Source organism: Glarea lozoyensis (assembly GCF_000409485.1).
Source record: "Glarea lozoyensis ATCC 20868 chromosome Unknown GLAREA1, whole genome shotgun sequence".
NCBI lineage: Eukaryota > Fungi > Ascomycota > Leotiomycetes > Helotiales > Helotiaceae > Glarea > Glarea lozoyensis.
The window spans coordinates 2,043,804-2,057,890 of NW_007360983.1; the positions used below are offsets into that span (position 1 = coordinate 2,043,804).

The 14,087-nt window shown below is 36.8% G+C and overlaps 3 protein-coding genes across 3 annotated transcripts; all 3 read left to right on the forward strand.

Annotated features, from left to right (window-relative positions):
• Positions 1–6,755: 6,755 nt before the first annotated feature.
• GLAREA_09324 (uncharacterized protein) lies at positions 6,756–7,242 on the forward strand (the record flags this gene model as incomplete). The annotated part of the gene is made up of 4 exons (XM_008078285.1): positions 6,756–6,843; positions 6,896–6,982; positions 7,043–7,126; positions 7,187–7,242. 4 exons carry the CDS (start codon positions 6,756–6,758, stop codon positions 7,240–7,242), a joined length of 315 nt encoding a protein of 104 aa, XP_008076476.1.
• Positions 7,243–8,769: 1,527 nt separating this feature from the next.
• Positions 8,770–10,647, forward strand: GLAREA_09325 (uncharacterized protein; the record flags this gene model as incomplete). The annotated part of the gene is made up of 3 exons (XM_008078286.1): positions 8,770–9,124; positions 9,188–9,573; positions 9,973–10,647. The coding sequence occupies 3 exons, from the start codon at positions 8,770–8,772 to the stop codon at positions 10,645–10,647; spliced, it is 1,416 nt and encodes a 471-aa protein (XP_008076477.1).
• A 1,361-nt stretch (positions 10,648–12,008) lies between these two features.
• Positions 12,009–13,213, forward strand: GLAREA_09326 (alpha/beta-Hydrolase; the record flags this gene model as incomplete). The annotated part of the gene is made up of 3 exons (XM_008078287.1): positions 12,009–12,423; positions 12,503–13,016; positions 13,084–13,213. The coding sequence occupies 3 exons, from the start codon at positions 12,009–12,011 to the stop codon at positions 13,211–13,213; spliced, it is 1,059 nt and encodes a 352-aa protein (XP_008076478.1).
• Positions 13,214–14,087: the final 874 nt, after the last annotated feature.

The window sequence follows — 14,087 nt, forward strand, 5'->3', positions numbered from 1 at the left end:
ATTCGAGAATATAACCCTAAAATAGACTAGTATATAAATACTATAACCTATAGAAGATACGCCTATAAGAGTATATAGGTTTAACTATAAGGCTAAAGAGAGGTTTATACTACCTTCTCTAAAGTACCCGGATACCTCGAAGAAATAGAGAGTTCTCTATAGGTTACTATTAATAAAGGTAGAGAAAAATAAATACCTATATAGTATAGAAGATTTAAGAAGTTATTCGAAAACTCGGAAAACTTTCGAGTCTTACCTAAATACTAACTATAGAATTATAAGATTAATCTAAAAGAAGAAAGATAACTACTTTTCGAGAAATTAAGATAATACTAGTTTAACGTCTTCGAGATATTAGAGAAATATATTAATATAATACTTAAGAAAGAATAGATTAGACTATTTAAATTACTAGTTACTTTAAATATACTAGTAATAGTAAAGATAGGTAATAATAAAGAGAGACCTTATAGAGACTTCTAAAGGCTAAATAATATTACTATTAAGAACTAATACTCTTTACTAAATACGTAGTATCTATAGAATAGACTAGCTAAAGTAAAAATATTTATAAAACTTAACTAGAGAAATACCTTTAACCTTATTAAGATTAAGAAAGAATATAAGTAAATAACTATATTTATTATACTCTCTAGCTAATATAAATATACTATTATATTATTTAAGTTAACTAACGCCTCTATAATATACTAGAGATAGAACGATAATATCTTATAAGAGTATCTCGATAAGTTTATTATTTATTATCTTAATAATATACTTATTTATTTAGAAAATAAGAATAAATATAAGAAGTATATCTATTTAGTTCTAGAAGCCCTAGCTAAGGTAGACTTAAGACTAAAGCTAAAGATATATAAATTTAGTACTTAAAAAACTAAGTTTCTAGAGTTTATTATTAAACTAGAAAAAATTAATATCGACCTAGAGAAGATCTAATAAATAAAGAACTAGCTAGAGTTAGAAAATATTAAAGATATCTAGTTATTTCTAGGTTTTAGAAACTTCTACTATTAATTTATAGAAGAATATTCGAAAATTACAAGACCGCTTACTAATCTTACTCGGAAAGACGTATCTTTCCTTATAGGAGAAAAAGAGAGAGCGGCTATATAAGAATTAAAAGACTAGTTTACTAAGAAACTAGTTATTAGAAGTTTTAGTATTAATAAACTAAGTATAGTCGAGACTAATACCTTAGATACTACTATAGATACTATTTACCTATAACTAGACGAGAATAGAAAAATATACTCTATTATATATTACTTCGAGAAATACTTACTAGCTAAATAGAACTATAATATCTATAAGAAGAAACTTATAGCTATAGTTAAAGTACTAAGATATTAGAAGATTTATCTTTAAGGAGCTAAGTTCTTAGTTATTATCTTTATAGATTATAAAAATCTATAAATATTCTTAATAATAAAGAAATTAGATAATCGACAAATAGTATAATAGACTAAAGAACTCGCCTATTTTAATATTATAATTAAATATATAAAAGAAATAGATAATTCTCGAGCTAATACTTTAAGCTATTAACTAGAGTATAAAGAAGATAAGATTTATAAAAAGTAAGCTATTCTTAAGAAAAATAAGAATAGAAATCTTATTTTTAACTCTAAGGTAATTACTACTCTTACTAAAATCTAAGGCCTATAGTATAATAATATTATAGTCGTCTAGAATAAAGAACTAGTAGTTTCTAAGAGAAACTCGCTATATAAAGATAGAAAACTTAAGGTACTAAGCTTATATACTTTAGAGTTTATCTAGAAATTCTATAAAGCCTCGAAATATAGCTATTAAGAAATTAGAAGAACCTTCTAGAGAATTTAGTAGTAATACTATATTAATAAGCTATAAACTTTAGTTAAGAAAGTAGTAACTAAATATAACGTCTATATTTAAAATAAATCTATATACTATATACTTTATAGACTTATAGAATAAATACCTATTTTAAAGAAACTATAGAAAATAATATTATAAGACTTTATTATTAAACTTCTACTCTTAAGAGATCTAATAATAGAAGTTAAATATAACGCGATTCTAGTTATAATAGAAAGACTTACTAAGTATATAATTCTAATACTTTATAAGAAGTTAAGTACTACTAAGAAGTTAGTATATACCTTTATTCGATATATAGTTATAGACTATAGTACTCTAGAAGAAATAGTCTTAGACCGAGATAAGCTATTTATATCTAAATTCTAGACGGCTATAACTATCTATATAGAAATAAAGCGAAAGCTATTAATAGCGTTCTATCTATAAATAAATAGAGGTAATAAAAGAATAAACTAAGTAGTTAAAGTATACTTAAAATATTATGTAAACTATAAGTAAGATAATTAGATCGTCTTATTACTAATAGTCTAGTTCTTATATAATAGTACTACTACGAAAATAATATAAGTATCGCTATTTAAAGCTAACTTTAGTTATAAGAAAATAGTATTCTAAAAACCTTATAATATATCTATTAATAATTAAATAGAAAGAATTCTTGTTAATAACCTTTTCTCTCTTTATAAATAACTTATTAAAGAACTTAAGTTTATCTTAGAATAAAATACGTTCTACTATAATAAGAAGCGTAGTTAGAAGCCTATACTAGAAGAGAGAGATAAAGTTTATTTAGTTAGACGAAATATCTAAATAAAATAACTAAGTAACAAACTAGATAATAAGAAACTAGAACTATTTAAAATTAAAGTATATAAAGAACCTTTAAATTATAAACTAGCTCTACCGAAAAGTATAAATATCTTTCTAGTATTCTATATATCTCTCCTTAAACTAGTACTACTAAGAGCGCTATTAGCTTTAGTTATAGAAATAGAACTAGTTAACTCTAATACTAAGTATAAAGTTAAGAAGATCTTAGACTATAAACTCGTTAAAGGAAAACTATATTATCTAATAAAATAGAAGAACTACCTATAATTAGAAAATATATAGAAACTAATAAATAACCTTAACTACTCTAAGTAGCTTAAGAAGTTCTACTACTAGTATCTAGGGCCTCTTAGAAAGACCTAGAATCGAAATTCGAATTAAGTAGCGATAAGTTATAAGTAGAGAAGTCGTCGGGCGAGGTAGAGTAGGCTAGTAGTTATTCTACTTCTACTTCTCTCTTCTCCTCCTTTCTCTTCTTCTCTTCTTCTTACTATTCTTTTCTCTCTAACTTATCTAACTTATCTAGTAAGTTAAGATCTACTAAAATTATCTTCTATTTATACTTATAAAGAAAGCGTTTTTACTTCTTAATATATAAGGCGCGAGAAGTAGCCTCTTATTAGGCCGTCTATACCTTCTACTAAAGATCTTATACCTCTTCTTTCTTAGCCTCTAGCTTAGCCTCCTAAGCCTCGATACTCTTTTAGTCGAATTCTATAGGTATTCGGTTTACCTCTTTTATATTATAAGTCTTACTAGTAGTAGTATAGGCACCGTAATAACTATAGTTTAGGTTTTAAGAAACTATATATATTTTTCCCGTCTTTTTATAATAAGAATAAGGCGCTATCTTTCTTCTAGTTAAATTAATTTACTTTCTAAGGGCTATAATATTAGAATATTTTATTATATAGTTAGATAGTATATTAGAAGAAAGAGAAGTCTATAGCCTTTAACCGACGTATTTCTTAGTTATACTTAAGTATATAGACTCGCTAGTCCGAATAGAGAATAGTATTATAAATAGCGTTAGCCTTAGTATCTTAATACTTCTAGGACTAAAGGTCCTAGAATTAGGCGAGGTTATAGAAATCGAGTAGTTTCTAGGATCGCTATCTAATAGCTTAAATTAGTTAATATTAGTTATATTTATATTAGCGGATCGGCCTTAGTTTTAAGCGGTATTACGTAATAAGTAAGAGTTTAATAAGTTTACTTAGTTTACTATTAAACTTATTAAACTCGTTAAATTCGTTAGAACTTAGATAAAGTAAAAAGTTCTATATAATAGTTATAGTTTTCTTAAATAGAAGCTTTATACTTAACTTATTATAGTAATAGTATATTATCTATCTAACTTACTCTTATTATAATAAATAGATCTCTAAATCTATAAGTAATAATCTTATATCTACTTCTTAATATACTAACCTTATAATAACCTTAGTTTACTCTAAGTAGAACTAAATTATTATAAAAACTTATAGTTTTTATTTTATATAGTTATATAACTAAAAGTAAAGAGTTAAGTTATAACTAGAAAAATATAAGAAATAAAGTTATAGTTAGTATATTAAATAATATAAAATATATAGTAGTAAAATAAATTAATTAAAAGTAAAGTTTAATTCTATTTACTAGTAACTTTATCTTTTATACTTTTTAGTTAATATAGTTATATAGATTATACTATTTTAACTAGTTATAACTAAAAAAGTATAATAAATAAAGTTCTAGTTATTAAATTAATTAGAAAATAAATCTAAACTTTATTTAATAGTTACTTTAATTCTTAGACTTTTTAGTTAATATAAATATATAAAAAATAGTAATCTTATTAGTTATAACTAGAAAAATAAAAGAAATAAAGCTATAGTTAATAAATTAAATAATAAAGTAATAAAATAAATAGATTAAAAAATAAAGTTTATATTTATTTACTAGTAACTTATTTTATTTAACTTTTTATTTAATATACTTATATATATAATAATTAATAATAACTTATAATATAAACTATTATATAAGAAAATAGTAGTAATAAAAAAAATAAAATTTTTAAAGGTTATAAGAGCTTTTTAAAGCTAGCTAATTATATATTATATTATTCTTTTAAAGATAATTTAAATTATTAGTTATATAAATAATTATATAGCTAGTAGTTTAAAAAGTCTACTATTTATTAGAAAACTTCTTTTTTTAGTCTAATTCTATAAAATATTCTAGTTAATTTAAATATAATCTATTAATATATATAGATAAAAATCTTTCTTTCTAGATATTTATCTAAATTTAAATAATACTATATTATCTTAATATATTATTACTTAATATAATATAATCTAGTTAAGTTATATTAGTAATAAATAATAAAACTATTAGTAATAATACTTTACTTATTAATATAATAATTAATATACTTATTAATATATTTCTTCTATAGTAGCTAATATATTTTCTATATCTCTAGATATACTTCTAGAAATTAGAGTTATTGTAAGGTCTTTAAGTAGTATATACTATAAAAAACAGTTAGTATACCGAAGAGGTTACCTGTACTATCGTTTAAAGCCACCGAGGTAAAGTTAGTCGCTTTCGCCTCGCTAGAATAAATGCGAATATTTATATATTAATAGAGATTTTCCTATGCCGTGTCGAGTTCGGGCCGCGGTAAGCCTTTGTACTTGAAAATTTCGAGTCTGTTACTTCAAACTCATCATCAAGCTTCTGTATTTGCGGTCTGTGACTATTACGAGTGATGGCTGAAGCACAGTTAGTCTATGGATTTAAATTTCGGGATAGGACGGTCATCACCCACTCTCTGTTGGTAGTCTTGGATGTTGCCTGTCGGAGTATTGATATCCCATGAAGAATGAAATTGGGAGAAGAAAGATCATGATTGCGTGCACAATGTAATGAATGAGCTGTTTTCGCGACTGCGACTTGTCTCTCGGTCGCGACCAAATTGCTTTACCTTTCCCAAGGAAAGGCTCGGTACTGTCAATGACTGATATCGTCGTTTGAAAAGGTGATTGTGAGAAGCTTTTACAAGAAATGCTGGAAATCAATTCAATTCAGAGGATGATAATAATTTCGTCGAGTTTAGCAAAGTACCCACAATCGATGAGCGGATTATCTCTAAGTCAAACGCCATCAAAATTGTAGAGCAAGCGGAACTGTAGTCTGAAGCAAGCAGAAAATTGGCAGACCACTTTTGCACTCTAGAGGAAGCGATCAGATCGTTTAGCAAATGTGGAGAATCATCCGTTATCTTTTTTTGCCCGCAATGCTTGTTGAGCTTAGCAAACTCGACGATATGCTTTGCCGTTTCTCAGCATAACTCTTAACAAGAAGTATGCAAGCTTGAGGCGTATAAAAGCGTCATTTTGCTTGTCACGATCGATTTTGAATGTGGCCAGAGTACACCAACGAGTTTTGGTGAGGTGACTTGATATTAAGCAGGTGTCCTTGACGAATGCCTTCCACTTGAGGTAGGTTTAAAGGATACAACACTTAATGGTAGGCAAAGTATATCTGGTCGTATGTGCTATTTAGACCATCTCACTGGCATCTTGCTCAACGTCCATGGGAATGCCGTACATAGTTTCCAATTCAAGCAGGAGGACTGAGAGAGGGTACATCCGTTCCAGTTGAAGAAGGAGGACTAAGAGGAGAGGGGCAACTCAAGATATCAAGCGGCGCAATGACTACAAATATGTCGAATGAGGAAATCGATGACACTATAACCACGAATAAGGGGTAGCATACCGTGAGACTTAATCCGGCTTTCCCATTTATGTCGGAGGAATATAACTTAGAATGGCTAAGTGAACGTCTGCTGCTGCTTTGATAGGTGCGATAAATTAAATATCAACTGGTATCCTCTTGCTGAGTCCATTGCTATTACATCAACCGACTCGATTCGTACCTTCTTGAAGAAGTTGCAGTCGCAAGATCCCAGCAAACAACAACCCCTATATAAGTGACTGACTTTTCTTCAACTGATACTGGATCAAACCATAGTTCTTAACTCATTCAAGATGAAGCTTTCTTTTGTTCTTGCCGTTCTCGCTTTTACCAGCTCCGCCTTTGGGGTCGCGATCCCCGAGGTCGAAGCAACCGCTACAAGTGTGTATCCATTGTCATGAAACACCGAGACAGCATGCTGAATTGTTGACAGACAAGGGGGAGACGACGCCTAAGGCAGAAACTATTGATCATTTACTTCGTTACTGGCGAAAGAGTGAACCGCCAACAGCTGTTGCAGGTTAGTAGTACTTCTTTTGATCTGTACCAGAAGATTGCTGATGAAATGATTGATTTTCAGAGCGCGAGGCAGCACCACAGAAAACTGGTATTGATCATTTGCTTCGTTACTGGCGAAAGAGTGACGCACCAACAGCTGTTGAAGGTTAGTGATGCTTCTGCCTATCTGTACAAGTAGATTACTAATAAAGTAAATGCCTTTTAGAGCGCGAGGCAGCACCACAAAAGACAGGTATTGATCATTTGCTTCGTTACTGGTGAAAGAGTGACGCACCAACAGCTGTTCCAGGTTAGTTGTTCTTCTGTTCGTCTGTGTAAAAGAGTTCTAAATCAAACACTTCTCAGAGCGTGACGCTACCCAAAAGCAAAAAAAAGCCACCGGCCCCGACCACCTACTCCGTTACTGGTAATGGCTGACGTCAATTGTTGACTTGGGAGCCAAGCTCTAGCTTAAATATTACTTTGAAAAACGAACTTATTCCACCCATATACATGTTCCTGCCATCCCACGATTCCGTTACACGAAGTGTATACCATATCTCAGTAGAAGACAGTAATTACTGAGGAAGCCTTTAAGTTAATGGGTTGTGATATGCCGTGGACTGCGGTAAATGTACAATCCCAAGTGTAGTTCGTGCAATTCACACCAAGCTTAGCGTACTGCAAGATGTAGGGTATATCTCATGAGCACATGATTACTACAATTCTTGTAACACAGGCCAGCTTGGTTTCGCTCGCATGGCCATCATGCTAAATGTACAGTATTCGAGTAACCCGTCACCACTGTCTCGACAAGGAAGAACTAGCCATATCCTTTGCGCTCATACAATTGATGCGAGAAGAAAATGAGTAAGTAATTGAAGTGTCCTGTTTCTACTTTGATATTGAAGGCTGGCTTCTACGTGTGTTCGCCAACAAGTGCAGATAGCAGATTTGAGACTTACTCTGATAACCTACTGTAGCACGATCGCGGAAGCCCAAAAGGAGTGGGAAAGTTACAAGTTCCTAAACAATGTCTGTGACAAAATGGTTCACTCCGTCGTTGTCAAAGGAATTTTGATCCGAAATTCATGTTTCCTACAAGTCAATGTTCCGTAACGATATTTGATTCAAGCGGACTTGAGTGATTTGACCAATCATTGGAAAAGAAGTATGTCTGACGATGGGGTGGCTTGTACCCATACCACGTGTTGTTTTTAAGAGCCGAATATCATCGACGTCATATGTACACAGGGAGATCTAAGCGAAAAATCGCTCCGATCAGTGAATAAAGGAGGTGATGCAATATGTTTTGTTTCAGCTATTTTAATAGGTCTTATGTATTTAAACCCCTAGAAGAAAATCCCAAGTAGAGGTGTGGCAAGACCGTCCAAGTTCTTTATTTTCCAGCTACTTCTGTTCTCCAGTATAAGCAGAGCAGGGCTGTACTACTCACAAAATACTGATCAGTCCGTAATATCTGAAGTGGCTCTCCCTTACCAGCTAAAGAGAAGTCGGATTGTATTTGCGCTTTCCAGGTAATAACGTGTACAGAAACGTACGTTGGGATTAACGGTGAATCGCAACAAAGCTGTTAAAGTCAGGCCAGCGGTTTTTCATGCACCGTATCACGCCACTCTCTTACCTCCTGATCAGCTGTTATTGATCGTAAGAAAATGTACTACCTATTGATATTGAAACGACGATCCGGAATTTGCTCTATGTTGAACATCATTCAGATTTACTCCGCATACCTACAACAACACCAAGCTCATATTGAAACCACGTAAAAAACCCCAAAACACAATTATGGCTCAGACTCAATACCCCGAGTTCCTCTACCATGTGAAGCGTACTGTCACCGACTTCCATGAGGATAAATCCGGTGCTACGCGAACGACCGATATTCTCGCGACGTTCACCGATCTTCCTGCGGCAAAGAAGGCAGCTTATGGAGCGCTAGAGTCTGAAGGTTACCTAAGAGACGATTTCGAGAGCTATGAGTCGAAGGCTGAGACTGAGCAGTGGTCTCACGGTGATGGAGTGCTTGTGTTCGCAAAAGCACCAGCTGGTCAGGAGTTCGAGGTGTATCTTGACACGAAGCCGAACGACCTGAAATTCGAGGGCAATGAAGCTGGTCAAGTTGAAGGAAATCTTCACTATGGTATGTGATTCGATCTCCAATCGTTTGAAGCTACTCTGTCAGCTAACCAGGCTCTTTCCACAGTTATGCAGACAACAATAGATTACAACAGTGATCGTATTGGTGGTATTCAAAATACCGAGGTTGAAGGCACATATCCAAACCGCATAGCTGCGTTCGAAGCTGTCAAGACCGCTCTTCTCGACGAAGAAGTCACGAAGGAGTTCTTTTCAGAGTACGACGAGAGAGACGACTTTATCGGCGAATGGCCATACGGAGACGAGTGTTGGGTTCACGCTGTTGGGCCAACTGGCCAAAACTTCTTGGTCTTTGTGAAAAATCGACCACATAGCCATCGTCATCACGAATGCGATCATCACAGTGGCTCGAAGTGCGACTGTGCTTGTAAACACACGGAGAAGGAATGTAAACACAAGCAGTGTAAGCATGAAGATTGCAAGTGCGACACTGTATGATTATGGTTCCACTTAAGCGACATGCCCATGGTACTGCGTTAGCCATCGAATCGCCACGATGCCTTACCAATGGTAGGATAAATAGCATGTAACTAATTAAAACTATATATTTTAATGCGAACTTTGAATACAACGTCCGCTTAGCATAAACATACTTTTCTCCGTGACGAATTGACGTGGGATGTCGTTTTCAAACAGGTGCCCCTCTTTGGTAGCGCTTAGCGAATAGGAGACGATGCTGCTTAGCCTCGATTCACTTCCCGCAGACCTGAACATCGGAGAACAGCCAACATGAATAGCTTCATATGCGTTTTGCGTCCTCACAACGCCATCCGCTCCTTGCGCAAGGTCGTGTTCCTCAAATCCGACTTGATGTTTTCTAATTTCATGCAGATTTGTACCTTCCAAGCCACATTTCTTTCGAACCAGCCTTCAAAGCTGTCCCACCGTGCTATGTCCACCGTTTCCACCGACGAACTTGACATCGATCGCGTCGTTACATATTGGTTCGAGGACAGCAACAAGCCGCTGTTTGCGAAATGGTTTGGCGGAGGACCAGACGTTGATTCGGAGATCAGAGAGCGCTTTAGTGCTCTGTGTGACACGGCGCACACGAAAGGACTACAATCGTGGACGGACAAACCCAAGGGCACATTGGCATTGATCCTCCTGCTGGACCAATTCTCTCGCAACCTTCACAGAGGATCCTCACTGTCGCATGCTCAAGACGCAACCTGCCTCGATATCGCAGCTAAAGCAATCGCGAAAGGGTTTGATCTCGAAGTACCAGTTGTTCAACAGCCGTTCTTCTACCTGCCCCTCATGCACGATGAAAACCTGGTGAGTCAAGTTGCCGCCATGGCTCTTTACAACGGCTTCATCGCACGCTGCCAAACGCAATCCGACCCTCAACTCCTGGAATACGCATATGCCAGCAGAGATTTTTCAAAGCGGCATCTTGACACGATTCTTCGCTTCGGACGCTATCCTTCTCGAAATGGTATACTCGGAAGAGAAACAACACCAGAGGAAGCGGCGTTCTTGAAGGAGAACCCCACGGGATTTTGATCGTGTAGGTCTGAGGAGCTGGTGCAGCTGGTGCAGCGCGAAAAGTTCTCTCTTGTTGTCGATGACACCGTGTGATGAACCAATTGCCCAATTTACCCCGATCACGGCCAAGTATGATCCTCCCTTGAAGCCGACTCGGTCGTCGCCGGATTATTCTACCGAACTCTCTGAGCCTAATTTGGTGGAAATTGCTCGTATTTGTACTGCGGACCAACGGCATCGGTTGCTTGGTAGGCTAAAATGTTTCTTCTTTGAGTAACGTTTTCTCCGCGCGTTTGAATTGCCAATTGCTCCATCTGGCCACATCAAGAGTGCCGACTCTATCTCTCCACGAAGGAGAGTGGACGATTCTCAGTGTCCTTCTGCATCGATCGTGGTTCGCACTTGGGAATGCGTTACACAAGTATCCTTCATAAAGCTTCTTCTGCTGGGAGATTCTGTATGCTGGTTGTGTCAGCGACTTCTTTTGCCTCCAAATTCTTTTGGGTATCTCTGTATTGGGTTTTCGGGATTCGCTTTCACTTCATTAGTCATTCATGTGACTGCATAGTCTCTCAACAAGAGAACTATGTTTCAACACAACTGGTTCTCTCCACCACTTGAGATGACATTGATTTAATTTCTGAATGGGTGGTATGTCGTCAGACTCATGTCGAAAAAACACGCTAGCACAGACTAATATCAATCTTATTCTATCGCCCACGTTGCTTTCTAACAATGTAACTCTATCATTCGCCGATACCTTCATGTCGCTCCGGTTCCTGAGCTGATAGAGCACGTTAAATGGATTATTGCAAGTGCCGTTCTCCGACCATTTGCTCAATGCCACAGCAGCCCCACCCGCATGGAAACATGCGATACACCAGACTTCATACTGTGGGGTATAGATGAATATGCACTGCAGATTGACCATCCATTATCATCCTTGCCGCAAACTTTCACGGTCACACGTGGTCTATTCAAAGGACTTGGAATTGCAAAACGGCCAATGGGATGAGAGTTCTGTCTGGACAATACTCTTGACCCGAGGATAACTATGGAATCTCATTCTTTAATATTGCCTGAAACGACCACGACGTCTTGAGAACGAATGTAGACTGACGTAGCGATTAGCAATGCACGCAATACATAAGAGGACGCAGCATAGTTCGATTGCTTTTATGTCAGATCACGAATTCATATCCCCAGCGCTTCAAGCGACTTTCAAAATAAGACACAGGCGAGTACGACTTCTTTAAAGAATAATGTGGTCTTACCTATACGCCAGTGCTCTCTTGAGCCTCTTACATCCTGCCTACGGCGCAAACATAACATGTCCAACAACTCCGTCCCCACTTCCCAAGGCCGCTTCGTTTCCAAAGATGTCGACGCTTCCAGATCCCTTCACTTATCTTGATGGAAAATCTCGAGTTTCATCCGTAGATGAATGGTACCAATGCCGTCAACCAGAAATTCTGAAATTCCTCCAGGAATATCAATATGGATACTACCCGGATCATTCTGCGGAAAAGGTTACTGCTACCAGATCAGGCAATTCCGTAACGATAAACATCGCGGTCGGCTCAAAATCTTCAAGTTTTAAAGCTACTATCAATCTGCCTTCCGGGACAACTTCTTCTGCCCCAGCACCTGTGGTAATTGCAATTGGTGGTATCGACAACAATGCGTATTTGAAACAAGGGGTCGCTGTAGTGACGTTTGATTATACCACTGTTTCTCCGGACAGTAACTCAAAAACTGGCGCTTTCTGGGCTTTGTACAATGGAAAAGACATTGGTATGCTTCTTGCTAAACAGCTGCACTCTGCTCTTTGCACCTGCGGTGAAAGCATTAACTAATACGAATATGATTACAGGTGTTTTGACTGCATGGGCTTGGGGCTTCCATCGCGTTCTTGACGCACTCATTTTGACGGCACCTGAGATTAATTCGGCCAAAGTTGGGGTGACGGGCTGCTCACGCCTTGGGAAAGCTGCGCTGGCAGCTGGGCTCTTTGACACCCGCATCACGTTGACAATGCCTATGAGTAGTGGTGTTCAAGGACTCGGTCCTTATCGATATACCACCCTTAGCGGTCAGGGCGAGAATCTGGAAAATTCAAAGTCGGGTGCCGGGTGGTGGTCCAACAGTGGCTTGGGAACTTTCGTGAATAAAGCAGAACAGCTTCCTTTCGACGCCCATACAATTGCCGCGGCCATTGCACCACGTGCGCTAGTAATTGATCAAGGTCAAGGCGACCCGTACACAAACTCCAAGGGAACAGCCATAGTTGTCTACCCAGCTGCGCAGCTCGTTTACAAATGGTTGGGTGTCCCTGATCAGATAGCGATGGCTATCAGATCCGGAGGCCATTGCGACAATTCGGGATAGTAAGTCTCAAACTTCTCATTTGGACATGACAATGATTACTGGACAATCAACTGACCAATGCTTTAGCACGAATGTTCTTCCTTATGTGTTAAAAATATTCAAGGGAACAGCGACGACAAGGAACTACAACGACCTGACGCCGTGGAATGCGATGAGCACAGCTTATCCTTGGTCATCCAATATCCCGAAGGCTTGAGGGTAGGGAATGTGTGCTCGCAATATGTTTCGATTCCCAACCCGTCAATTTATTAATTCAAGAAACGCACCGGTTGGCACCAAGAAAATTTCAAATGCCCGTTTGCCCCCATGTTTTTGACCGTACTGCAGTATGGAGATCTTGTTGCCGCCAAGAACTTATAAATCATGCACTCTGTCTCTTTCTTTGTTGCTGGTACGACACAATCACGATAGCTGGTTGACTTCAACTGAGAAAAATAAATGTCAATCTCAGCTAGAAAATGTACTCATTAAATGGCTCGAGCCCGAAACCATGCCGCTGTTTCTTCGATGTATCGTGCACTTTAAACGGTAATTTTTGGTACCTTTCACTCAGAAGCATGCCACCTTTGAGTTTCAGGTTAAGGAAAATCGTCTGGAACTGAATAATGTCCTAGTGCTCAGCTTGCTCAATCCCAGGCAACTGTCGGTTCGTTGACGGATTAGTCCACATATTCTATTCTTTAAGAATAAACTCAAGCTTGACTGTGCCATCACGCGCGGGATATCAGGAAACCACCCACGAAAAAGCCAGATAGCGGAACTCTCTTTCCGTAGATAGACCCCAGCATAAGTTCGTCATACCGAGGCGTTCACGGTCTATTTTTAAATATATTCAGCAGTTTTCAACGTGGCGTATATATATTCCGGGGCAATAGTTTCATGAAATGGGGAACTCGCCCTGCCAAGTTGTCCCGCACATGCGGTTAACCTACATCGCCGATAGTATTCCCTCTGCAGGTGACGGAACAAGCTTTTTCAATATTCACACGAAGCCCTGTCCAATCTGCATTGGGCCCCTTACCAATCCTTCATAATGCAGTCAAGATTCTGGATTAGGCAACCATCGTGTT